This window comes from Vanacampus margaritifer, chromosome 5, assembly GCF_051991255.1.
Source record: "Vanacampus margaritifer isolate UIUO_Vmar chromosome 5, RoL_Vmar_1.0, whole genome shotgun sequence".
Lineage (NCBI taxonomy): Eukaryota > Metazoa > Chordata > Actinopteri > Syngnathiformes > Syngnathidae > Vanacampus > Vanacampus margaritifer.
In genome coordinates, this window is record NC_135436.1 from 20363788 (window position 1) to 20390526 (window position 26739).

Below are 26739 nucleotides of genomic sequence, written 5' to 3' on the forward strand. Positions count from 1 at the left end.
TTTTCAAGATATGGCCAACATCAAAATTGCCCTAATGACGGAGCTACGGCGAAAGCTGGAAGAATCCTTCCAGTACTGCTTCTGCATGAAGTAGTAGCGGAGAAGACTGGGAAATGCATGGCACTCCAGGGGGATTACTTCGAAAGGAAAACCTGTAATTTGGATTTGGAAATGCAACTTTTATGACACCAGTCCTGGAAACTTTGGCAACCACATACAGTATACCCAAATGCATACTAGAGCTACTACAGTCATCCCAATGTATTCATTTATATGTTTTTTCCCCCCCTTTACTTTGACACATGGCATCCAAAACGAAAATAAAATCAGTCAGGTCCTACTTGACATTTGCGGATTCCTGAATACCCTGAATGTTTTTTTGTAACAAATACAATATATAATATCTTTAAAAAAAATGACGGATGTACTGTGAACAGTACCATGAAAAGTTGTATACATTTGTTTTAAATAGCTAGAATGTCACCCCAAGGATGAACTGTTAACAGTGGAAAAATGAAGTGAAGTGAAATTTGTGCTCATCTGTTTGTTAGTCAGCGAGCTACTTTCTGGTTCACGGAGGATCATGACTGCTGTGAAATAAGGCCATGAGTCAGCTAATGGCGGCCTAAGATTTGCATGACACTGTACTGTAAGCATGCCAAACTGAATACTTCTGGACTTACAATCCTTCCCTGAAGCCATCTATGAGGGCCTGGAAGAGAGGTTTATTATGAGGAATGGTCTGGAGAATGTTTCCATCCGCCGTCACGTAGCCGATGGCCCATTGGCCCAGCCGGGTGCAGCTCAGTCGAAAGATGTAACTAAAGAGAAGTCAATGAGAAAAGAAAAAAGATAAAGCGCTGAAGCAACAGGATCGGTTCACACTGTTTTAATGATGAGGACATTTAGGGTGCAAACAGACGCTGCAATGATGCAATATGACAGCACATTGCCAAATGACGTCTGTAGCTGCCGGTCAAGTGACACATGTTGCTTTTGGGCTTGATGTGTTTGTGAAGTGTTTAAATGTCAAGAACTGCACTATAAATTGTGTCATGTGTTCACACCGACCAGCTAACGCTAGAACGTGAACGTCATACCACTCAGGCTGGCCAAAGCAGTGACATCGTCTTTCAGTGCACAATTAAGCTATTGATGGTAGGTACCGGTACTACACTGCATTGCAGCCTTCATTCACACAAAGACTCACACACATGCCTCATGCCTCAACTGGAACCAATGCCGGCTTGTCATTGCATCTATGCAAATCAAGACATATATATATATATATATATATATATATATATTTTTTTTTTTTTTTTTATTTTTTATTTTTTTTTGCGTGTGTATGTGTTCAAAATAAACCCATTGGTCACAAACAAAATACCCACAGTCTTATTGAAAAGATCATGTAGGACAATACAATATATGTTCCAAAAGAAAGTGACATAGTGACAAATGTGTTGCCTTGTCTCACCTGCCGGGTTTGTGTATGAACTTCTGCAGCCGTGCTTTGACCTCGTCGTAAGTGAGGAAGGCCATGTAACCTGGGTGCGTGACTGCCAAGCTGTTCCAGTTCCTCAAGAGTGATGACCAAGGCTATGAGAGAGAGAATGTGACAAATCAGTAGACAGTGTCAACAACAAAAAGCAGCTTAAAAGTATGAGAAATGTACTTCCAGTTAACCGTTAGCCGCACCCGCCTCAAAGTTACAAGGGTCAACCAACAAGTAGAACTCTGAACCAGAAATGCAACAAGTGGAACTCTACACCTATATCACTTCAACATGCCACAGTTTCTTGATGGGGAGAGGGGTGCCATTCACGAGCTTTACACAGAGGCTGCAGTTACACTTTAGGCCAGAGGTGACAGTCACGAGCAAAAAAAAAAAAGAAAAGGAAAAAGTGACCAATTAGTCCATAATGCTCATCAGCCATCTGTGACGGTTGACTTAAACGTGAACTTCAAAGCTGGTTTTATTTCTTCATTCCAAAAGCATAGCAACTAAAAAGACTACATTGTCTAGTTAAAGTGCAGTAGTTTGTGACTGTTTCAACAACCAGCCTCATAATGTTTGCCTGCAGTGTGAAAGGAAGTAACACTAACAAACAACTTGATGAGCCTCAAAGGTCACTGCCATTAAAAAGCTGAAAGATAATTCCGTGTATCTGATTAGACACTAAATATGGGCTGTGCTGGGACTCTCTCTTTTCGAATTTGCTCCTTAATAAGACTTTCTGCAAAAATAAAATCTTTCCCATGTGGTTGATAAAATGTGACAGAAACAGAATCATGGTGACAAAAAGTCTAGTCTACATTACATCCTCTTTTTAAGTAAAGTTATATTTTCTCGGCCTACTAGGATGAACAGTACAGAGAAAGTAAACAGAGAAATAAACTCACAATCACCATTCAGGCTAAATGATGACGTCCTTCACACATCTCATCAAGGTCAAAATGCAGCATGTTGGTGCGTGTCGAGCACAGCACAAAATTCTCACTTCCTACTTGGAGTTTTCAGACATTTAAATACCAGAGGAAGTGTTGTAAGACACATTTGTAAACACATGTTTAGGCTTCGATAATCCTGTTAAATGAGTTGGAAGGATATGACGACAAACTCCCAGACAAAGAAACAACTGGCATGACAAATTTGAAAAAACACCTGACTGATACTGACTTCTTTTAATAATGTGTTAATAGGCAAATTCTTGCAAATCTCTTAAGGATAAAAATGCTTTGAAGATAAATCCGCCTTCTGACCTTTTTCTTGTGGCTTCTTATTATTCAAACCCCAGGGAAAGCAGCAGTGTTATGGCTGCACGGCTCAAAATACACCCGAGTTGTCACAATTTAATGTGTATTTGATTAGCACCCTCCTGACTACAAAAAGTAAATTCTTGACTCATGTCTAAATCTGTTTAGTACTTGTCTGGTAGTAGGAATGATAACCTTCAAGGTGCAAACGGAAAGGTGAATGACATTGTGAAAGCGCATACAGTAAAGATTATTCAAAGCCTTCAACAAGACGACCTTGGGTTGACTACCTGGAAAAGCCTGGTGAAAATGTCAAACTCAAAAACGGAGATGTAGTCGTTGCACGTGAGGTCGATGGTGGACTTGAGGGCCATGGCCTCCAGGCCAGAGCTGATTGGATGGAATTCATGAAGAGACTGACGGAAAACCTTCCAAGGCACAATGGTCCTTTGGCACAAAAAAAGAAAAGAGAAAAGAAACATCAATTAGGATAATATCCAATGAATCGGTGCAGTTTCTTTAAATTTGCAGGACATAATGGCATTATCAAGATCGGCCGTCGGCAGATGTAAGTACTTGTATTTATACTTCAATCTGGAAAATGGTTTGCAATAACTGATTATATGTGCAAAGTAATGGCCAAATATCATAAAGCAAAAAACAACATTAAGTCTCACTTGTCCCCGAAGGCACGCCTCCAGAACTCTGCAGCATCAGCCTTGGTGATGCGGAAATTGTCGCCCTGAAACAGACCGTTTGGAAAGATGGCCTTCAGCTCGGCCAGCATGTGGCTGAAGATCAAAGACAGCTTTGTGAGGTTCCTCCTGTGGCGGCAGACAGTAGAAGAAGAGTTTGTGATTAAAGCACTGTCAATAGTGCTTTAACATTTTCTAGTACAGTACTTCATGTATTATAATCTTTGCATGGTGACATGATGAGAGCAAAATATTAGACATGGAATTAAAAGAGAGATACATTTAGCTTCTTTTGTGTAAAATACCTAAAAAGTAACAGTTGGAGAAGCCATGAGGTAAAGTCAGATTATAAAGTACCGGTAATCGCCCTGAAATTGGTATCTGCTCCACACATTACTGCACAACTGCCAGTTTTGTGTGCCAATGTCACATGTTTAGCCGAGTCATCTCTTGTCTGCAAACTATCATATTAGTTAATTGAATTTCCTGCTACATGTGACAAGCTTGATAGCAGCATTATTATTATTTGCAGCATTCCACTTATAAATTGTACAACCGTTATGAGATTGTCACACAAGAAGTCCACAAAAACACATTTAGAGCTGCTCCACAAGCAAAGGAGAGCGCAGTGTTGGCAAAGTCCAGTCGTACCCGGGGCAGCATTAAGAAGAGTGATGCTAAGAGATCCCTGATTTATGAACCCCCCCCCACACACAAGAAGAATGCGTGTGGTTGTTGGGCAGCAGGAATTGACATGCACGAGAGTGACGGTAATAAAAAGGCCGACCACACTGCAGCTGCGGTACACTAACACTATGTACCCTACGAAGGAATGGGTGCTGAGGAGAGAGGATTGTGCTTGAGGATAGCTACAAGTTTAGCATAAGTCAACACTTCATCAACAAACTGCTGCTTGTCGGGCGAGTGGCTAGCATAAATAGGCAAAAAGTTTGATCTGATGTATATTTTAAAGAAATTAAAAGTGGTCTTTGATACCAGGCACACACAGGTGCATCATTAAAACAGTAATCAAATATTCAAGATGATTCTTCCAGAGTATTTCCCCTCTCTAGTGTCACCTCTGCTGCACAGTGACGCATCGTTTCTGGCCAAATTAACATTCACCATCTATTGTCCTGTAAGCTATCACCATGCTTCACTTTCAAGAGAAAGTCTTTGCCGACTGTGCCCCTTTTATATCTTTCCAAACTGCATGTGTAAAAAAAAAAAATAGTCTCCTCCAAAAGTATCGGTACGGCAAGGTCAATTCCGTTGCTGTTGAATACTGACGGCATTTGGGTTTCAGGTCAAAATGAGACATGAGTACTATTTTTCATCGTCAAGGGTTTAACTGTTAATATTTTGAGGGAACAATAAAATGACTCTGGTTGGCCATTCCATCTAAGCCTGCAAGTCGGTTCTGTGTTTGACTTAAAATTAAAATCGAAATTAATATAACCTGATGTGACTGATATGAAGCATGGCAGTACTGCCAAGTAGTGTCCCAATTATTTAGCAAAAAAAAAAAAGGAAGCAGAAGAAGAAAAAAAAGAGGACCTAAATGGCATCTCTCCCGGCCATCTCCATCCTACAATAGCAGCTCTGTAGTCAGTGTTTGTACTACCCCCTGCAACTGTTGCTGTTATCTAAGCTGCTGTGCCAACATGAACAATGCAGAGTCACACAAAAGAACCACATTTGATTGCCATGTTTCATCTATCCCTGGCGGCAACCGCAGCAAAGAGCAGAGGCTTTTCTGAACACTGGGTTGTTGTCAACCCCCGCCACCATGCTATCCCCCCTAGTGCTATAGCTTGACCTATGACCTCGCAGCTGGCTGCTCCCTTCCTGTTTCCTGCTGGCTGTGATAAAGTAGTTCAGCTCATCAGCCAGAACCGTACTGCGATAATACAGCGCAGCACAGCAGCAAAGGTCAGCCCTTACAGAATGAACGTCTGTCTGGATTTACAAGGAGCCCAAATGTCAGCTTGCAGCTGTATTTGCTTTGCTCCTCAAATCTAGGAGGGAAATTCAAATTCATCACATGAAGACAAAAGTCTTGGAAGAGGTACACCAAATGTTGTTTACATAACATTTGTAGTCACTCAAGATCGCTGAAACAAGGACAAATTGGGCCTTGTACAGCACCTTAAACATGTGTTATTCATTTGGAATTACATTTGTGTTGAACTGGAGAATGCCCGGACATTTACATTTCACCATATCCTAAACTAAACTCAATTCTTCACTGGACCACTGCATACAACATTGACAGTTACAGTCATAGAATACATCTTGTACCACTGATACGTTTGCAGCCCATCTTATTCCGATCGGACCAATCACGCGTTATTTGGGCAGGTCATAACCAATAAGCGCCAATGGCGGAGGGAAACAAACAAACCTAACAGACGAACGGATGCTGCTATTAATTCTGTTCTCGCAGAATTACTCACTGTTTCCTTGTTGAATTTGAGAGGAGTTTCGTGCATTTTTTTTTTAAGATGTTCGTTCAAATTGATATATTAATTGAAACAACGTCTAACCATACAAGAGACACACAGTGGACGCACGTGTTGAAATGCATCTCAATTATCCCGCAGTCATCACTTTTACGGAACTGGCTTCACATAAGACCTCCATCAGGAAACAGCACTCAACATAGTGCACTTCAGTATTGATCCAAGCACACAACTCCACAAACAAGCAACTTAATGAAACCAAGAGTCTGCTCTAAATTCCTGACCAACTTCGACTTCTTGTATTGGAACTTGCGCTTGTCTTAAATCCCAAGTTAAAACCCTCATTAGGATTAGATTTGAAAATCTTTGCTGCTGGGCATAATCATCTCAGTAATTAGTTACACACATATTTGAGGTCATTTAGCTGAATACTTAAAAAGAGCTAATTGTACATATCAGGGCAGAGAAGCAAGTGGACTGTGGGTTAATCACCACCCTCGTAGTACGACTCGGTCGGTCGGGTGCCATAAAAATCATGATACTCTGGCTAGTTGTGTATGTGAATGTAAGAACATGTAAATGAGGTGATTCACCCTCAGTCTATTAAGTGTGAACTATGTTTTCCATTTGTAGCCATGCACTATAAACAGCCTTTATTCTCCTTCTGGTGGAATCACAAAGCAAAGTGTGAAGATTCACATTGTTACGGAAACACAGGCAGACTAACACTGAGCAACACAGAGCAAAACAGATCAACCAGGACCGTGTTGAAAAAAAAAACCCTCATTTACTCACAGTTTTAAATAGATTTGTGAATAATGATGAAACGTAACTATTTTCTAATGATAATTGCTGCAAAAGGGAAACCGATAGAAATATACTTTTTTTTTTGATGAAAGAAACTTTAATCTTTACTTTGGTAGGTTCCATGTTTTATAGAAATAGAACACAATATTCTGTAGGCTTTGCAAAATCAGTCAAAATCCAGTAAAACAGACGGGAGTGAAGGGGGTTGCTTCAGTAAAAATGGCTGGGAGTGAATGAGTTACTGTTATGAATGTGCAATGAAGAATAATTCTTCATACAGCGTAGAATAATTCTTAATACAGCACAAGAAAGCATAATCAGTTCGCTTTAATTTTTCCATTGGGTTTTTTCGATATTAACTCTTTGACTGCCAGACGTTTTCAGAAAAGGGATGCCGCCAGTGCCAGCCGATTTAAGCATTTTGACTGATTTTTCAAGGTCCACAGAAAATGTTGTTTGGACTATGGAAACACACATACAACCAAATGAAAGATTGAACTCTCATCTTTCATCAGAAAAAAAAGTTTGTTTCTACCTTATTCCGTTTTTCAGTAATCAACAATAGAAAATGGTTAATTTCACCGAAATGCTTTGTTTTGAAACAAAAAACGGAGAAAACAAGCTTTTTGTGAAATATGCATTGGACTCGGGACACTCTTCGTCGTCAGATTCAACGTCCGCCTGAGCAGAAGTGCTCGGTTGTGCGCCGCGTTTTCCGGTGTTAGCATCGCTAGCCGGTGAGGCTTTATGACGTGGTCATAGCCGCCGCGTCAACGCTTCCAACTTCGGCGTCAACCTCGGAGCCACCATCATCATCATCGTCGTCATCACTGTGCTCTTTAGCATTGGTCGATGAGCTGCTTGCAACCGGTCGCCATTGTTCGCTTCCTCAGCCATTCAGCTCCGCCTCACGTCTTCTACTGCCGCGTCAACTCTTCCAACCTCGGAGTCACCATCATCATCATCGATGATGATCATCGTCGTCGTCATCAATGTGCTCTTTAGCACTGGTCGATGCTTTTCGTCTTTGAAAAAAATATTCAAGCGTGAGCTGCTTGCAACCGGTCGCCATTTTCGCTTCCCATCCCCAGCCATTGTCCCCTCTAGCTCCGCCTCACGTCTTCTACTGACGCCTACTCAATCTTGTCAAAAGAGAGTCATCGCTGCAATCTAGGAGCCAAAAATAGTCATTAGGCTAACTAGATCTGCTTGAAACTTTCACCACAGCTGGCCAAGGCTTTCCTCCACCCGTTTCCCAAAAAATAAATAAATAAATTGGAGAACGTCTTTTAACGTCCTTGGCGGCCCTCCGTAAGTTTTTACTAGACGTCATTTAACGTCCTTGGCAGTAAAAGAGTTAAGTGTTTGTAATACAAATATTTACTGTAATATTGCACATTCCAAACATATACAGATTAGGTTAATTGAGGACTCTAAATTGTCTACAGGTGTCAATGTGAATGGTTGTTTGTGTATACTGTACCGTATTGTGATCTGGCAACTTGTCCAGGGGATACGTTCCAGTTCACCCATGAGCTTAATGAGGATAAGCAGTTCCTGCTGCATTTGAGTAGGTCATTGATAGATTATGGCCCATACCAACATACATTTGAAATACATTATCATTAACTGTACAGCGACTGAAATATTGAACATGCATCCCATGCCCTTTTTTTTTTGAAAGATTGCATTATATTGACAGGAATGCATCCGGAAATTTCTTACTTGAGGAAAACAGTACATGTATTCGTGTTTTATACTTCTGTACCATGCAGACTTTCCACACAAATGCCATTAGGTAAGAGATGTGACTAAAAAGAAGAGATATGATATCATAAGACATGTACTAACTGTTTCTTAAGAAGGTGTGGTGCACTAAAAAGGGATTTTAAAATGGAGTCTACTAGTTATATCAAAAAATATTGTATCCATACATTATCACATATATATATATATATATATATATATATATATATATATATATATATATATATATATATATATATATACGTATCCACATTGTTTCCTTACAATAGCCCGAGAGCTACTGATAATAGCAGAATAGCTGATGTTCATGCAAACTTGCTTCCGTATCAGTTTGATCAAACAGCTTTCTTATGCACACATGCATTTGCATATTGTCCCATGGGACTACAAACATAGCTTTCCAGTAAGGCTAAGATTTTAGGTTGTCAACGTAGAGCGACAAACTCCCAGGGGGACATTTCTCTGGGGTGTCACAGGCACATTTAAAGAAAATAGGAACTCGTTTTACGAGGGTGTGATCTTTTGGTAAACCAAAATAGGAATATAGGGACCGCTTGCAAATAACACAAGGTATTGAACCACAGCAGGCCTTCAAAATATACTGTGCGGTACTTCATGCTCTGAATTTGAATCAAACATTTTCAGCATCAGCAACTTTCCATCTAAACAACAAACTTCAGGACTATCACAACAAACATCGTGATGGTCTTGTTCTGTGTGTGCATGAACGATGTAGAGTGACATACACAGTTATTCTCCTTGAATTAGGGTGTTCCAAAAAGCAAACCTCGAATTGCGATGCATTTCAAAACTTCTCATTTTGGTATCAATTGACTATGATGGGCCATTGATGTAAACTAGAATTGTTGTTGTATGTAACCGCACCGTTTGCCATTTGACATGTTCACATTGTCTCCCAAATCCAATGCCCCCCAAAAAAAAAACAATCAACCAAAAGGTCCATCACCGTCTGTACAGTTCAAGCTGTTGCACAACACGTGCTGCCTTGCAAGCCCGCCACTTCCTGTGAACCATCTGGACCTATGGACGGTGGTCAGTATGTGATTGAAGCTTAGCCCAGTAACAAGATGAAAGAGTTTTTTTTTTTTTTAAGAGAGGTCAAATCTGTATCCGGGGACGAACTGAATGCTGCTACAGTGCAGTCATTTGTCAATACACCTTTATCATTTTCATTTAGGAGCTGATTTTTTAAAAACATTTTTTTTGTGTGGATATACTACAATAAGATGTCTTATTTGAGTTGTCTTGTTGTGGACAATAAAAAGTCATTAAATGTAGTTTTGTTATTTGTCATATGGTGACGTTCAATGTCTTGAAGTGTGATAAGAGTATGTGAGCAAAAGCCGACTGTCCCGAATCTGGGACATCGCGTTTGTGTTAATTAAGTTTTTCATTGTCATAGGACTCACTTTCATCTTGGCTTTATTATACAGTGAACTTTTCTTCCTCCCTTGCATGTCTGCGCCTCAACTTCAAAGCTAAGTCAAGACCGCTATTTAGCAAGTGCAAACATTAGCTAATAATGTAATGTGTTGGGTGTACTTCTCTATGTAAAGACAAATGTTCCATGAGGTTTATAATGAACAGTGTGGAATTGATGGAAGCATCGTTAAAAGCTGTCTCACTTAAGGTCAATTAAAATGCAAGCTAATCTTGTATTTTGGATTGCTATTTTTATATCCAACTCCAGTGGACTCTGTGCCTCACCCAGTCATGATCCTCACCGCACATCACTGGTCTCAACTCAAGCTAGACCAAAGTCTTTTCCTGTTACTTGACAAAGCAAAATCTAGTCATGGTCCTGAAGATTTATAATCTTAAAACACTACATTCTGACTTCAAAGTCATCTGTGGCTTAATTCAACCATGTGCTGGTCTATTTTATGCCTCAATAACATAGGTTGATTCTATTTTTTTTTTCTAGTGGGCTGCCATTGGTTAATGTGGATGCCTTCCCCACATAGACAATAGCGATCTTTGTGAGTTTAGACTGGCCGCGTTTACCCTTCTTAAATTTTCCATTCACTTTGGCTTGGTGCAGTTGCTATGTGCAATTACTTGATGATATTGGTTCAAACAGCTGAAGGCAAATTTCATTGACTGTGTTAAATGCATGGTTGTGAATGTTTTCTGCAAATGAAAAAGACTAGTGTCACTGAGGAAATGAGGGGAAAAAAACTAATTAGCAAATGCCCCACTAAAAGGAGAAGCATTTTTTTTCAAGAAACAGCACATGATGCAATGTGTGAAGAGACTAACCTTCTTTGCTTAATAGGCTTATTATAACTGCAAATTTGGGGAAACCCACTAAAAGTTCAAATGAACAAAACATGGGTATTTTTCATTTGTAGAATAGCAAAATGAAAATACTATATATACACCTAATCCAAATATTTTGTTCCTCTCCTCTTTGAATGCATTTTTTGTTACATTCCTTACCACTGTCATTTAGGTCAGACCAGAAAAAGCAGTTGTGCAACTTGGTTGAACAGCCACCTCCAAGGTTGTCTGCTGGACCTCCATTTAGAAGTTTTATTCCAAAGGCGCATTCATTTATCCAGGATGACAGTCGACACAATGCAATTATTGTAATTTGTAGGTTAATGCGCGGTAGTATGTAGTAATTTAATTTTGGTACAGTTTCTAGTTCAAGAATGCATCAAAATAGGCCAGTGATGACAAATGTTCAAAGTTTTTTTTTTTTTTTTTTTAATAACTATACAATTGTCTGCACAAATTAGCACATACAATTTCCATACGTAACTCTCATTTTGTAAATCCATTGCTGATCATCTTGTTAATGGCCAAGTATGTCTGTAGGGATTGTGGGGTCCACTGTCCTTTCTAAAAAGCCATGCTAGGCTATATTAGCTTGGCTAACATAAATACCAATTACCGGTACATGTGTTGTTGTGGTTAGCTGGTGATGTTTTCCAGTAGAAAAATTGTGCTTTATCTTCCTATGTGTGAAATGATCTCTGTTAACTTTTGCTTTGCGTTGTCAGTCTTTCTCCGGCCTCGCCACCTGCCATCACACCAACTTATTTCTACGAGGAGTGGTGTGTGAATCTACAGTCACATTAGTTTATACTATTGCAAATATCCTTTTGTCATTATCAGATGACAAGATGCCACAATTCGATTTTTCAAGCCAAAAATGTTCTGTTGTATAGAAACGTATTTTATCAAAACATACCACCAAGTGTTTCCGAAAACAATCTTTTATAGATCTTCTCTAAGTTTGAAGTGTATGTTTGTGTAAAAACATGTAATACTGGCTTGACATGATTAAGGGATTACCTATCTGTTTGTCTTGTTCCCAGTTGGCAACAATGGGTGAGTAAAACGCCATTGTTGGTGGCTTATGATGATATTGTGAAGACATGGCTCCAAAAAACATTATTTCATCTGTTTTACATCTCATGATGACTTTATGTTAAAAACTCAACAGGAAACTTAACAATTACGGTGCTTGCCTCAGGTGGTTTCGCTCAACCAATTTCCATCTGCTTTATGCCATTGTACCTCAGATCAACACACAAGCTCCCAAAGGCAGCAATAACGGCAAAACAACACAAAATGGCTTTGGCAGAACAAAGCATACAAAAAAATTCCGAGCAGCAGAAACAGCGGCTGCAAAAGCACACAACATAACAAAAGGAAACTAGTGACAAAAGCAATGAGGGACTTGAGTGCTACACCTCTGAGAATTGCCTAATTAATACTGCAACGACTTTGAGCTGTGTCTGACTCTTAAGAGACTTTTAGCGGTCATTTTGCACTAATAGCACTTCCTCACGTCAGTGCACACAGCACACCAGACGCCTTACACTAACACGAGTGTGCGACATTTGCACACAATGTAGATGGCAGCGATAGAGAGCCACAAAGAGTGGCAGCGTCTGTCAAAAAAAAAAAGAGACAATTCTGACCGCAGATGCTGACATCCTCCAACCACAACAACACTCAACTCTCATTTCGACGCATCCTGAAAGCGACCTGAGGGCTAGGAGCAACTGTTTTGCGTGCCAGCTTCATCAGAATTATTCATGACAGCTGTTGTGTCACAAAGCTTTCACAACTTTCCGATTCGGACAGTTGATTCTTGGGAATCACAGGCTTGATGACAGCGACTCACCTGGGTTGCGAGTTCTCCTCATACATGCGCTCTTTGCCCTCCTTTAACAAACTGATGGTCTGCTTGGTCTTCTTGGTCAGGTTCTCCATGAAAACTCGAAAGTACTCGTTCTCCCCCAGGGTTTCCATTTTGCCCTCGTAGCGTGACAAAATGGTGCGCAGGTGCTGGTACGTGTCTGGCAACAGGTCTAGGATGTAAGGGGGGCTGTTCTTCAGGGCCAGTTTGGGGTTTTGGCACAGGCGCACCACCTGCAGAGGTGTGGAGAGAATGTGGCAGGAAGATACATTAAGACAAAAAAAAAAGGAGGGACAGAAGACAATATAATCCAGCAATCGGCAAATTTTAATGCTTCATTTTGCTCTTACGCTTTATTTATATCCGGTAGAGAATGTAGCATCCTGTGTTTGACAAAATAGAAGACATGAAGAATGGAACATTCTAACAGACTACAACGGCCCATTAATAACAGCTTGGAGCTCTCCAAACGTTTCATTTTAAAATCATTACATCCTTGAACTGTATTGAGAATCATATCGAACAGTCTTTTGTGGAGAGATGCACACCCGTAGCAGATAGCACGGTGAATATCAATGAGTGCATCCTTTATTGCTACTGCAATATATCACTGTTGCACACTGCTTCCTCTCATGACCAAACAAAAAGTCTTAGTAAGTGGCCGATGGAAAGAAAAAAACTGCTTTCATGCATGGCGCACTTTCCGAGCTCATTATCGGTTGCTCACTGTCGTTTGAGTAGACGTAAACTTCAAATATTTGGAATTGATTCCCAATCAGGGTTTCATCATCTTGCACTTCTGTAGCCTACCAAACAATCATTGACGCTACACAAATGAATACAGTAATTGGTAAACTGCAAGACAATCTTTCATGATGTGTCTCGTCAACAGACGTTAATCAATTACCATCCTGACTAAAATGTGCAACCTTTTGGTCTCGCCAATCCTAATGTACTTCTGCAATGTGAGTCACTGTTGAGTTGACCATCAAAAATAAAGTCTACAAAGTAGACAAACTGCAGCTGGACAGATTGCTTTGAACAAACAAACCTAACAGACGAATGGATGCTGCAATTAATTCTGCTATTGCTCACCGTTTCCTGTATTTTTGTCTGGTAAAGATGTTCGTTAGTGTTACTAGTTTGTACTCTGACTCAGACATTGGGTTTAGCCCCATTGCATCAATCAACTTGAATGACATGATGGACCTGAATGAATATAGACAGAAGTCACATTTCATTTAAATGAACTTTCCTAAGGAGCAATTGAGGACAATTGTGTATTTTGCTGGAAATTCAGACCCATCCCCAAAAAGTCCCTGCTCAGTTGTTAGTTTAGTGCTTTCAAAGAATTCAGGATATTTTTGAGCCGGGGGGGGGGGGGGGCATAACTCCTGCTACGAGAGAGACAGAGGACTCCCACAAGATAACTTTTTTTTTTTTAATGGAGAATATTCGATGGGAGCTGGAAATGGCACTCCGATGTGAGAAGGGCTCACATTTTGGATCTCAACATTGGTTCAGTTACAACCATCCCCCCAAAATACGTTATACCACGGCACGTATGGTTATTTTCAGTGGGTGAGATGTGTTTTTATCTTAGTTCAGCTGGATGATGCATTTGCAATGGAATAAGGAACTGTACCTCATATCTACTGCTGGGCTTTAAAATGTTTGCATAAAATAGAGAATAAAATAAATGATTGATCTGTTGATCTTGTCTCCAGGACACAACAAAAACAAAGACATATTTGCCATTCCAATACTTTTTGGAAGGGACCATACCTTAATATTATATACAGATGCTTTAAAACTGGCAATTTAAAATCAACGTAAAGTCATGGATAATGAATGTGTTTTCTTGTACACCCATCTGCCCACTGAATGTTGTCAATCTGCAAAAATGTACTTGTTTGAACCGATCCGTGGCGCAAAAAAAGGTTGGGAACCACTGCTCTTGAGTACATTCTACATGTGTCTTCGACCTGATAAGACTATAAGCAAGCTAATGCCACATGTATCACGTATAGAGCACTGCCATGACTCAGCTTAACATGTAAACATCAGCAGATATTATAAATAACAACACAATGCTAAACAAACAACTATAGCAAACTTCAGAGCTGTCAATTAGCATTTCAAATTTCCTTAACCATATTTGTGAAGAAACAATTAAGCTATGTTTTTTAAGGGTTTTTGCATTTTACGGGGTCAAGTTTAAGACATTAGAACCATGTTGCACTTTGCAATGCCCTCAGCTAAACAAGCAAGAACATGCTTGTGTGTTTCTGCAGCGTTCACACCGTTCCTGGAAAACATACCATCTGTCTAGCAAAGTGAAGAGTGAAAAATAAAGATACTTTTGTTGACACATATCTAAACTAAGGATAAACATGGGGACAAAGCAACAGTTCAGTTCTAACCCTAACCCTGATCAATCTGCTCAGCAAACCCTCAATTTTTAGTACCGTAAATAGGCAAAATTGTGCTTTAATCACTTTGAAGTTAAAAGGTGCTCTATGCATTTCTGTAACGAATTTTGTCCTAAGAAGATTGAAGACATTCAACCATCTTCTTCACAGAATCAGAAAACAAAGATATCTGATGATGTTGGGTAATCAATTTATGTAATATATGTTGCCTTTTATGGCTCAAAACATGGCAAAAGGCAAGCCAACATTTGTTTTGAATTTACTGTGCTGCTCCACTTGCTTCATTTTGGGGCAAAAGATTTCCCACTGTAAGTTAATGACTGAGCTCAATTCCAAGGGTAGCAAGAGGGATCTTAATTTGCATGCAGGTCAGAACACAAGCGAATACATTTATTAGGTCATAATTGCAATAAATATTTATATGGGGGGAAAAAAAACTGTCATATAAACAAATCTATCAAATCAAAAACTAAGTAAGAAAAGTAGCACGCTAGCATGACCTCTAGTTCCACTAGTTTTTCGGAAAATAAAGCCATAATTGTTGATTTATTACTATCACAATTTGAAGGAAATACCTTGCAAGTCTCTGTTTTCAAACAAACATACTGGTAATGAACCCAAACAAAGTGAAACACAAACTTGTCTGTTGTATTGGGTTAGGGTAACCAAAGCGGATGAGCATAACGAAAATGATTATAATGAGGTTTATCTTAATAAAAAGACGTCTCTCTACTCTGGTACAATGAGGAAGAGACACAAAAGAGTGACTTGTCTTCCTATTCACGCTAATATTTGCAGTGTGAAGCTCACAGGAAACTGGAGGTCAAAATGCATGATTCCCTCCCCACCCAAGCAATGAGTTTACCATGAAATGAAAGAGTTGGCCCAGTTAAATGAACACATTTGTCTTTTTATGCTTCGATAAAGAATCTTCAGGATAATCTCCTCAAAACTGCCAATTTCAGCGCGTGTTACATTTCTCAAAATGTAAACGCGAACTCGTAACCGCCTTCCTATTAATTGTAATAATTGCAACTAATTTTGGGGTGTAAATGTTGCAGCAAAAACAAAGGAAGCGTTAGTACTATATGATGTCAAAGTAAAAGTATGCTATGAATAAACAAACCCTTCAAATGCAAATTTCAACCCACAAACGCTGATGTTGTTGGGTTATAAGTCATACTGATAGTAGGAATTGGCGAATAGAAACGAGGCAGTAAAGACTCGTAACGTCATTTCAACCCAAATTAGCCAATTCGCTAACACGAGCTAACCATGTCGCCGTCCAGCTGATTAGCTTAACGTTAGCATCGTTAGCAGCACACCAAGATTAGCTATCTTATCGTTATTTAGCTCCAGTTAGCTTAGCAAGCACTCCGAGCATCCGCTCTTCATGAAAGTCGCTCTTCTTGACTAACCTTATCCATCAGTTTCCAGCATTTCTCCACGGTCTTTTTGTCCACGGCCCCCGGCTGGTGGTGCGAATGGAGGTGGTGGTGGTGTGGCTGGAAGGCATCCTTCATCATTCCGATGAGCCCCCCGCCTTTCTTCAGGTTGCCTGCCATGTTCGGGCTCGGCGGCGGCTGGGGTCTCGTTGCCAGAGCCACAGACAGGTGAGGCGCGGCAGGCGTCGGGGTGGGAGGGAGGTGGTGATCCGGCCGGCACCCCCCTTGGCGAGGGCAGCGCCCGTGTGGCAAATCCGGCGATTTCCTCTAACCCGATGGGTTAGAGGAAGGAAGGGGGGGAACTATCGGGTAAGGGCTTCCATCAGTAAACCGATCAGTTTGTGGAATAAAAACCCAATTGTGGCTAACACAACCCCCCAAGAGCCGAGTGTAAAGCGCGCTATGTTGCGGCTAGCTGCGGTGCTCCGCGCCTCGGCGTGCGGTCACACGCGCAGCCCGGCGAGGGGGAGCAGCAGAGAGGGCTCGGAGGACAATGGCACCGCTTCTCCGGTTCGACTCAAAGCGTGTCCTCTCTCTTGTCCTCCTGACGATCTCCCAGTGTGTAGTCAGCGGCAGCTGATGCTCCCGTTAACTGCTGCTCGAAGGGGAAGTGGGGCGTCTGGGTGACAGCCCCCGTGCGGCGAGGCTGGCGGAGACCGCTCGCCGACGGCTCCGGAGAGGAAGTAGCGCAGTGGCGTGCTTGACACTCAAGAGATACACGCGGGAACGAGGGTGACTAAAAGGTGGAAATTCAACATCGCTCAGTATCGTTTCTTTGCTGATTCCCCTTCCCCGTGACGTGTGTTTTCTTTCCTGTTCGTCTCTTTCCGTTCGCCTCCCTCAAAATCCCAAACTCCACGCCTTCGCTGTGCGCGCTCACGGTGCGCGAATGTGATCGGGAACGCGCGCCTGCCTGTACACCGCATTCATAAAAAAAAAAGTGTCTTGTTTTTGTTGTTGTCTTTTGGTGGGGTGGATGGTGGGTCCTGACAACAGGGACGCTTTTTACGCCTCTCACTAAAATTAAAGTGTTAGTGTGTGTGAGTCACCAAAACGGCAATGGGTGGGTCGTCATGCTGCCATACCAGACCCTGATTGGTCACCAAGGACGGCAATCAACTGTCAATTATGCGACACGTGTCACCATGGCAACCTGAGCAGGGTGTTGAGTGGCCTGCAAGCTAATCATGCAAAAGACCCCCCCCCCCCCCCCCGCGCCGCCCAAAAATGACATTAGGGAGTTCTATTTTTAGAAACAATACATTAAAACATTCCTTCAATGGCCTATGAGATACGAGCTGCCACTTGATCTCTTTTTTTTTTTGCCTCGAGATTAGGGCTGGGGAAAAGTCAAGTAAGTAAGTAAAATAAGTAAATTGACCACAAAAATAAGTTGGGGCATCCACCCAGACATTTCAATTATTATTATTATTATTTCCAACAGATGTTATGCCACCAGTCTAGTGACACATCCTCATGACCGTTTCAGTATATTACTACCCTCTATGGGCAGATAGTTGGTACTGCAGTCAAGCAATGAAATTAGTCCGTTATATTGTCTGTATCAGTGGCGTCTCAGCTGGTCATTCAAGGCGGGGCGCCCCCCGGCCTGCATCATTAAACTTGTTTATTTACTCAAATTTTCTCTTCGTAAGGGAGACTATCAAATGGCTTTGATAAAAATCTGGTCGAGAATGTTCATATTGATGTACAGTTTGCTAGTACAGTAAGTCTGTGTCCTATGTTGTTTGTCTAGACTCCATACTGTATGTGCCCTGTGATTGGCTGGCATTCTCCAGCCATATACTGTATTATATACTGTATTATTTTAGTTTATTAACAAGGCATCCACCCACGTTGTCTATTAACCACAGGTTAAGTTTATGATAATGAGGAGGGGAAAAAAAACAATCACTATAATCTTTGACCACTTAGCTTCAGCAGTCCAAGACGAGGCAATAATAATTTGACATATTATGAGTATGTTGTATATTTATTCTAATTTGATTAATTAAATCCTGTTAAGGTACACAGTGGTGCACACACACCATCAACCTAGACTGGGTTCGTTATGCTTTGAACTGCTGCTTAGTTGTCTGAAATCCTTTACTGTCCTGTCCGCATTTTGTGGAGTGCATTCACCCCAGTGTGTGCCTGTGTGATGACATAAGCCATAAGACATGTGATGACATAAGACTTCAGTAAGATCAGTGCGACAGGAAGATCCCTATAGAGACACATCAGAGCGACGGTGCAGAAGCAGACACCAGAGACAAGGCCATGTGCACATGGAGTGGTATATGTACGATTTGGATACAACCATCGTCAATTATTTGGCTTGTTGTTTAAATAGGCTACTTGCTCTAGTTTAAAGTTAACTTAAAACGGAGCAATGACTGAGGCATAACAAGATACCTGAAAGTCTCCTGGAACGAGTCCACATGATTTGCCGCTAGAATTTGTCTATGTACGACGCCTGTTTCAAAATATAAGAAGTAAAAAAAAATTACTTTGGGTTGTGCAAAACAGATAACTGGCACTTATCTCAGCTCACAATGTGCTATTCTCTTCTCAGACAGTACATAACCCCTGGCCATTTATACAAAGAAAACTAGTATTCCACTTTTTTGTTGCGCCCTTTGGTGGAGAAGAAAATTGCAATGTGACAACTCAACCGTGATGCAACTAGCCCCGGTCTCCCCTATTAGCCAACATGGTAGTTTAAGGGCAACTTGTCTCAATCATTTTGGGTTTGTTGTCTCATATGCAAAGAATGGGCCAATGAAAAATCCAACTCTGTTTTCATATGCCAAAATTGTTCTTCAGATGGTAAATGTGAAGAGTGAGGACATTAGTTTGCCAGGTTTGATTTCATTGTTTAAAAATACATTTTCCAGTTTTTGGAATTACAGTATGTTTTTATGTCAGGACTGGTTTAAGTTTCATGATGAACCATCCATGAACCGAAATGCTTTATTTATTTATTTTTTTTATTAAAAATCCAGTGTGACATCTCATTCCATATAGTCTGACAACTACCCAACATGTCACATGTTCACTCCCTCTAATTGATGGCTTATAACTGCAGTGACACAAAGTACGAAAATGACATAATATATACCTAAGACTGGTCTTTCATCTGGTATACATTTTGTTAATATATGACGTATAAATGATTCCAATAAAGATATAAAAGTATAAAAAAAGTGACACAACTATCCTTTCTTTAAGAATCATACGGCCTATAAGAGATCCATTTATAACAGTGCTAACATCAGGGAACTATTTATTTAAAATTTCAGTTAACTTGATAAGAGATACTGCTGACCCTGGGAAATCTGCACCTTATTATTTAAAATTAAAACTAAGTTAAGTAAAATGTAACATTTATTTACTGATAAAAACAATAGGGAGCTATTTCAAGATTGCTTTAAGCCCTTTGTATAGAAACACATAGAAAATTGTTTACTTGTTTAAAGTTTTTATTCATTTGACTTTTTAAGACATGCAAATGACCCAGGCTCCAAAATGTCAGTTATCGGCCTTAATTGGTAACGGCCATAAAAAAATAAAAAATAAAAAACATATCGGTCTATCGCTATTAAAGTTATAATGAGAAGTAAGGGTGAGCAATGTTGTTACCTGCTGTATGTCCAGTCGTGTGTCAGGGTTGAAAGAAGACAACATTGAGCAAGAGAAAGGCAGCACAGCAGAAAACATGGAGGTTAAATAGTAAATGTAATGTAGGTAGTCAAAAATTTCCATCCGTCCATTTTCTATAGCGCTTGATCTCTCGTCGAGAGGTTTTGAATCGTGGAGTTTGCATGTCCTCTCCATTTTGAACATGTATTTTAGGTTCTTAGAAATTGTTCTTAGGTGTGACAGACTCCAGCTAAATCGTGTACCCTACTGAAGACAAGCACTATAGAAAATTGCTGGACTCCAAGGTAACTGTTTGTACATTTTTCAGCTTTCATTCACACATAATGGGACACGTGGGCTACATTATTTATGAATGCAAGCAGTGATACATTGATGGGTGTTGGCATAAAAAAAAATAGCTGTAATGTTGCTCAATGTCCACTAGAGTTCGCCAAGTTATTGTTTTTGGAAGTTGTACTAATGTAGCCTGAAAGTACTCAAAGTCAACAGTTGCATTTAACCTTCTGCCTTTGCAAAGATTCAAATGCACATATTTTAATTTAATTGGTCAAATCAGCGTTAATTTAATAATATACTTATTGTTGTAGCGAGTGCTTCAGTTCGTATATGGGCACACTGAATCAGATATCAGCGAGTTGTGTATCTTTTTTTTTGTGCCTCCATAAAATTACAAGCTGAATAGAATAGCCACTGATTGGATCTGCTGCTGTTTTCTTAAATATGTGACTAGTCTACTCACTGTAGATAACCTGCAGCTGTCCGAAGCTCCAAAATGTGATTTCCTATGGAGCCAAGTGCGGATGAGCAAAGCCCAATTTAAACACAAAAGTAGTAATACTAATCAGTATGTACGTGTCTTTTCCACATTGGCGTTTTCCTGGCTCATGTTTCCTATCTTTGAAAAGTGACACTGTTCAAGCCTGTGTCCAAATCTAATTCTTGATAGCACTAGTTGTTTCTCTAACATTTAAAAAAATAGCTATGTTAAATTGGTATGTGTGTACTAGATTAATCATTTCCAATTGGTCAATAAAACAGAATATTTTTATTTATGGCTAAGTGAAAAGGTCCAGCCTTCAATGCAGTGCTATACATTTTCATGTATTTTAAAAACTAATTTACTGCCATAAATTAATCCAAAAAAAAAAAAAGATTATTAAAGGCAAGAGGCGATTACATTTTTTTAATTGTAATTAATCGCATGACTTCACTAGTTAACTCACAAATGTTACATCTGTTCTAAACGTACAATAAAAAAATTCTAGGTTTTCATACTCGTGTTAACAAAAGTGGGAAAATATGTTAAACTAATAGAAATAGTTAAAATTAATTTTTGACGTTTAGAGCCGTCAATGGCAGTGAATGAAGAAAAGATTATTAAAAATTCGGAGCGTCAGGCGATTAAAGTTTTTAATCATAATTAATCGCATAACTTCACTAGTTAACTCGCGATTAATCACAAATTTAATATCTTTTCTAAATGTACAATAAAAAAAATGCTAGGTTTCATACAATTGTTAACAAAAGTGGAAACAAATTTAAGGTCAAATTAATTTTTGACGTTTATAGCCGTCATTGGCAGTGAATGAGTTAATGAGTTCCCGGTTTTCCAAGTGGAAGCAGTTGTAGAGATGTCCTTCTCTTAAGGACCTTGGTAAAAAGAGGAAAATCATGAGGACCATGACATGATCTTTTGCCATGTGTCACTTTCAAACGAGCAAAGCTTACATGTGTTGTCCCCAGCAACCCCCAACACAAATCCACATCCACACAAGTATGCAAACATTTGAAGACGTCTATGAATCAGGGTCTTCTGCTGGTCGACGTTCCTGTTGGACTAGTCAGTTTGCGAGGACAAAGCAGGTGCCCCATTGGGGCGTTCCATCTGGCTGAATAATTAGCATTTTGAGTGGAAACTGTTTAGCATGGCACCTTTAAACAGCACAAAAGGGCACATATATCAGCATAAAGAGCGCAAAAAAAAAAAAAAAATGACAGGACACATTTAGAACGGAATTAAGATGCCAATGAAAGAAAGGCTGCTAAAAACGTCTCTCCAGAGAAGGTCATATAAGTTTTAATTCACTCAACAGATTCTCTTGTCATCAAGCTAATTGGCAATCACTGATTTAGTACCTGGGTTAGTCATCTGTGGGCCTGAGGCAAACCCAATACAAAAGAGCTTATCATCAACCCCAAAAAAGTGTGAATGTGAGAAAATTTCCTGAAATCCTCCTCACTGTTATTATCTATGCACATGGGCCACAATATTAGGTACGCATGCACAATGTAGTGACAAGAACTTTTTTGATTGGCCTGGTCAGAGAGAAATTGAATGTTTATTGTCATGACAACTGACAACTGTTTCTAATATTTTACTTGGCCTATTTAGCATTATTGTTTATTTTGTATGTATAATTTGTCCGTCTGCATCCACACACGTCATATCAATTCTCCTTCAACTACTTTGAAGAACGTGAATTACTGCATGACTCGGACTGGCAGAGGCACCTTGAAGTTGCTGTTATTGTCACGAAGGAGAGTGATGGAGTGAAGGTGACGGGCGCATTTAAAAAGATGGACACATCAGAGAGATAAGCACGGCGCGATCTCAGCAGATGGACGAGTGCTTTCAAAAAGAGGGAAGGGTTCCAAACGGTGTTGATCTCTTGTGGACTGTGGCCCTGAAATGCCAAACACAACAACAAAGAACTAAACACAAGAGCAAGTCAAAAACAAAAATGATACATAACAGCAAATAAAACTAAAAAAAAAACCCACCCCATTATCAAGAGGAAATTAATATACATTTATTAGTTGTTGTTTTGTTTGTGTGTTTATTAAATTTGCTGTCATGATTAGTTTTTGTGTTTAAGTTGCTGCTGTGATTTAAAAAAAAAAAAAAAAAAGATTATTTTTTTAAATTTGTGATGATTTTTATTTTATTTTAAACTTGCTGTTGTGTTAAAAAAAATGATGATTTTTTTATTTTTTATTTTGCAGTTATTTTTGTTTTTGTGTTGTTTTGATTATCCTGTTGTGCTTTGCACTTCTTGGTTACTGTTGGTTTGCCGCATGTAAACGGGAAAGTGTATACAACACATTCAATCTCTCGTTCAAGTCCTAATGGGTTAACTGTATGCAAAAAAATAAAAAATAAAAAATAGAAGTCTGTTTACCATCTGTTTTCTGCACTTATATGCTGATGGGGAGTTGGCGTCCATCCCAGTTGATTTTGGTTGATATGCGGACGACACCCTGGATTGGTCACCAGTCAATCACAGCAAGGCACATTGAGAGACTGACAATCATTCACAGAGTCACTGTGAGGGAATTGAACCAAGTCTGCCTGCACCAAAGTCAGGCGAGTGAACTAATAGCAATATGATGGCATTTTTTTTTTTTTAAGTAACATGTTGTATTTCTTCAAAGCTCTCGAGACATGCACGCCCCAATTAACTAACCAAGTGAGTTGTCTGCTTGAATGAACACCACACCAATTCTTCCACACCTGAGGGAAAATAAGTGTGTTATTTCCTGTGATATGATTTACACCGCGGATGTGTTAGCACAACACACAGCACCTGTAAAGCTGAAAATGATGGTGGAGTTTACTGATGTATGCACCTGCTAAACAGAACAGAAAAAAAAAATCACCAATGGGGGGAAACAATGACAAAGTTGTTGAGCACTTTGACCGTTTGAGGATGCACAGTAGTGTCCAGAAAAATGACTTTTAAATGAGCCTGCAGTACAATAAAAAAATAGTTTGTATTAGATTGTAAAGTGGTGCCTTGAGATACAAAATTGTATTTGTTCTGTGACCATTCTCATAACACAAAATATTTGTATCTCAAATTATCTTTCCCACTAGAAATGAATGGTGATGCCAATAATCTGTTCCAGCCTGCCCCAAAACACGCCCCGAAAATTGTAATGTGTTTTTTTTATGAGGAATAAAAACAAGACTTTATAATAAATTTTAAAAAACATGTAATATAACATAGGTAACAATAATGTCAGTAATTAAACAGTTTGTGCATCATGAATAATTAATTGCAATTCTTGGTGTTTTGCTTCCAGTGTGGCAGTATAATACTGGCATGAAGATACAAAGACTTTCACAACTCCAGTACGGTTATTGACTCAGTAAACTAGTAATATTAGTAATTTTTTGCAGAGGATAAAGAATATGTGCATGAATATTGTTATATTATCTGTTTACTGTTTGAAAGCATTATATAAACAAAGATGACTTGACTTGATGCACCATCTGTGTTCCAATGTCAGCTGTGAAGGGTTGTAACGCGTAGCTACTGATGCTTTTCCTTAGCCCATCCACAGTTTATTGTGTGTTAGCATTAAGCTAGCAGACCGCCATTGCTAAGGCACATTTTTTAACTTTTTAAATTTTTTTTATTTAAAGGGCTCATCTTGCAAACGCCACAAAACCAAACCCAGAAAACAGGTGAGCCGTGACGGTCGTTACCTGAGTTTTTGGGCACTGTGATGTCATTTTCAGTCGACGGAAATAGCAAAATGGCCGCCGCTGAGATGGATAACAATGGGTGCATTTTGCTGCTTAATTCATATTCCACAAACTGCCACAATACAATCTTAGAGATTTTTGCAGATGCATTTTGATAAACTTGTAAGTCCGGTCACTTGTATCTCAAGGCACCACTCTATATAGTTTCTCTAATTGAGTATTTGTTTGAAAAAAAAAAATATTATTATAATGTCAATTTTAATATGTATTATTAAAAAAACATTGAATCACTAATATGCAGTATTATGCACCATAACCCTATTTGATGCCATTATTTTTTTCAGTCGAGTAAATAAACAGCTCAGGCCACTCGTTTAAAATGTAGTAAATAGTAAAATGTAATAAATATAATGTGTTTGGTCAGCTTTCAGACTTTTGAGTGACGGCATGTTTCACCGAAACAAGATATCAGAGTGAGCTCTTCAAATGATGTCCTGCTTCCGACACAGTCCCAAATTTCTCCAGACTAATATATTCTAAGTTTGTGTTTTTCAAAAATGAATGCATGAAAACGTCAGAGCAAGTTGGCTGATGCGAACTGAAAGATTCCTCGGGCTTTGCGTAACCTATCACATTCAATTGGAGATGAAGGGCCTTGACATTTAAAAGAACACATGTCAGCTGCTGATATAAATATATAAAAACGTTCTCCCTTTACTGCGGACCGATTTATTTGTTTATGCAGCTGCGCTTTAGTCATATGAATGTTTGTTGGCCTCAAGTTATTCATGAATATTTTCCCTGTGCGTGTTTACATTGGGATGAGAGGCCACAGAGAGGCGAAGAAAAGTCATAGTAAATATGACACGGAGTCAAAGATGTCAGACGAGATGCAAAGGCACAGCAATGGAAAATTGGAAGTATTTAAATGAAGAAACACATTGAAATGGCTCATTAAGTCATTATTTAAGCCAAAAGGTCAAAAAGAGTTCTTTTCTGACTTCTGTCAGCATCTTGCAACATACATTTGTCAGATTAAAAAAAGGGAACTTGTTTAATGTTTAATCCCCCCCTCCCCTCAAGAACAATATAACAACAATATTCAGTACTGGTAATCCAACAGAGGACAGGAATAATTTAAAAAGGCGAGGAGGAAAAGAAACAGCACAATGATAAATGACTTGAAAATACTGCATAGTACAAATGGCCCTTGGCTGTTTGTCCTTTGTGTGTCCTGTTCGGAGCAGTACTGAGGGCCGACATGAGACAGACTCATCAGTTTTTCCGTGAGCAAGAAAAAGACAAATCCGCCCCAGGAGATTCCCAAAAAAGATGAGTCAGTACCTTGGTCCTGCGTCGGGCGATCCGGCGACAAAGCAGCGTCTGACCGGGAAGGCGAACGTCCGCAGGGCGCGTGTTATTCAGGTTCGCTGCTATTTGTCGTCTTGTCCCACTCTATGCTCTCCTCACTGGGCGTGGGAGACGGCAGGGCCCCGGCCGCCCCCCCGGGTCGCACCCTTAGCCCCTGGAAGCGTCTGCACTCGGGGCAAATGCGGATGTGGCTGCAGCCTCTGGCCACCATCGCGGCCTCCTGGGCCAGTCTGTGGGAGAGCGGCTCGGGCAGTCCCGTGCCGGCGCACAGCTTGCCGTTGGGGAGGCCCATGGCGGCCGCCCGTGCCTGGCGCTCCTCCTGGGGCAGGGGTCGCGGCCGCGTGACCGACGGCGTCCGGCGGCGTCTCACCTGCAGGCTGTCGTGACACAGGACGATGCCCTGCAGCTCGCGCAGCATCTCCTCGCACACCGACTGCTGGAACGCACACACGGAAAGAGGGAGATAGCGAGAGGGGGGAGGGAGGGGTGAGAGAGGGAGGGGAAGGCAGAGAGGCCACACTGATCACACATTAGAGGTTAGATGCTCGTCAACACCACAAAACAGTGATTGAAACGCTGTTTGAAAACGGACTTACCTGTCAACAATCATATTACCGTAATTCCTCAAATAGACTAACAAATGTTTTCACTTTAACTAATAAAATAAATACCCGCCC

At 40.1% G+C, this 26739-nt stretch overlaps 2 protein-coding genes across 10 annotated transcripts in view; both read right to left on the reverse strand.

Annotated features, from left to right (window-relative positions):
* Nucleotides 1-17549, reverse strand: part of cbl (Cbl proto-oncogene, E3 ubiquitin protein ligase) — a 28718-nt gene extending 11169 nt beyond the window's left edge. For all 3 annotated transcript variants that reach the window (XR_013294231.1, XR_013294230.1, XM_077566651.1), the window contains exons 1-6: nt 16513-17549; nt 12648-12895; nt 3435-3581; nt 3048-3204; nt 1478-1599; nt 684-821 (exon numbers count right to left, since the gene is read on the reverse strand). Coding sequence is in view for 1 of the 3 variants with exons in the window: in XM_077566651.1 (XP_077422777.1) it covers nt 684-821; nt 1478-1599; nt 3048-3204; nt 3435-3581; nt 12648-12895; nt 16513-16659 (959 nt within the window). In the remaining 2 variants the exon portion in view is untranslated. The remainder of the gene's footprint in view (nt 1-683; nt 822-1477; nt 1600-3047; nt 3205-3434; nt 3582-12647; nt 12896-16512) is intronic.
* A 7848-nt stretch (nt 17550-25397) lies between these two features.
* The window catches only part of grik4 (glutamate receptor, ionotropic, kainate 4), a 333823-nt gene continuing 332481 nt past the window's right edge, over nt 25398-26739 (reverse strand). For 6 of the 7 annotated variants that reach the window (XM_077566644.1, XM_077566647.1, XM_077566649.1 and 3 more), the window contains one exon: nt 25398-26498. In XM_077566644.1, coding sequence (XP_077422770.1) covers nt 26109-26498 — 390 coding nt within the window. In that variant the 3' untranslated portion in view covers nt 25398-26108. The remainder of the gene's footprint in view (nt 26499-26739) is intronic. The other variant, XM_077566650.1, reaches the window with a different exon arrangement.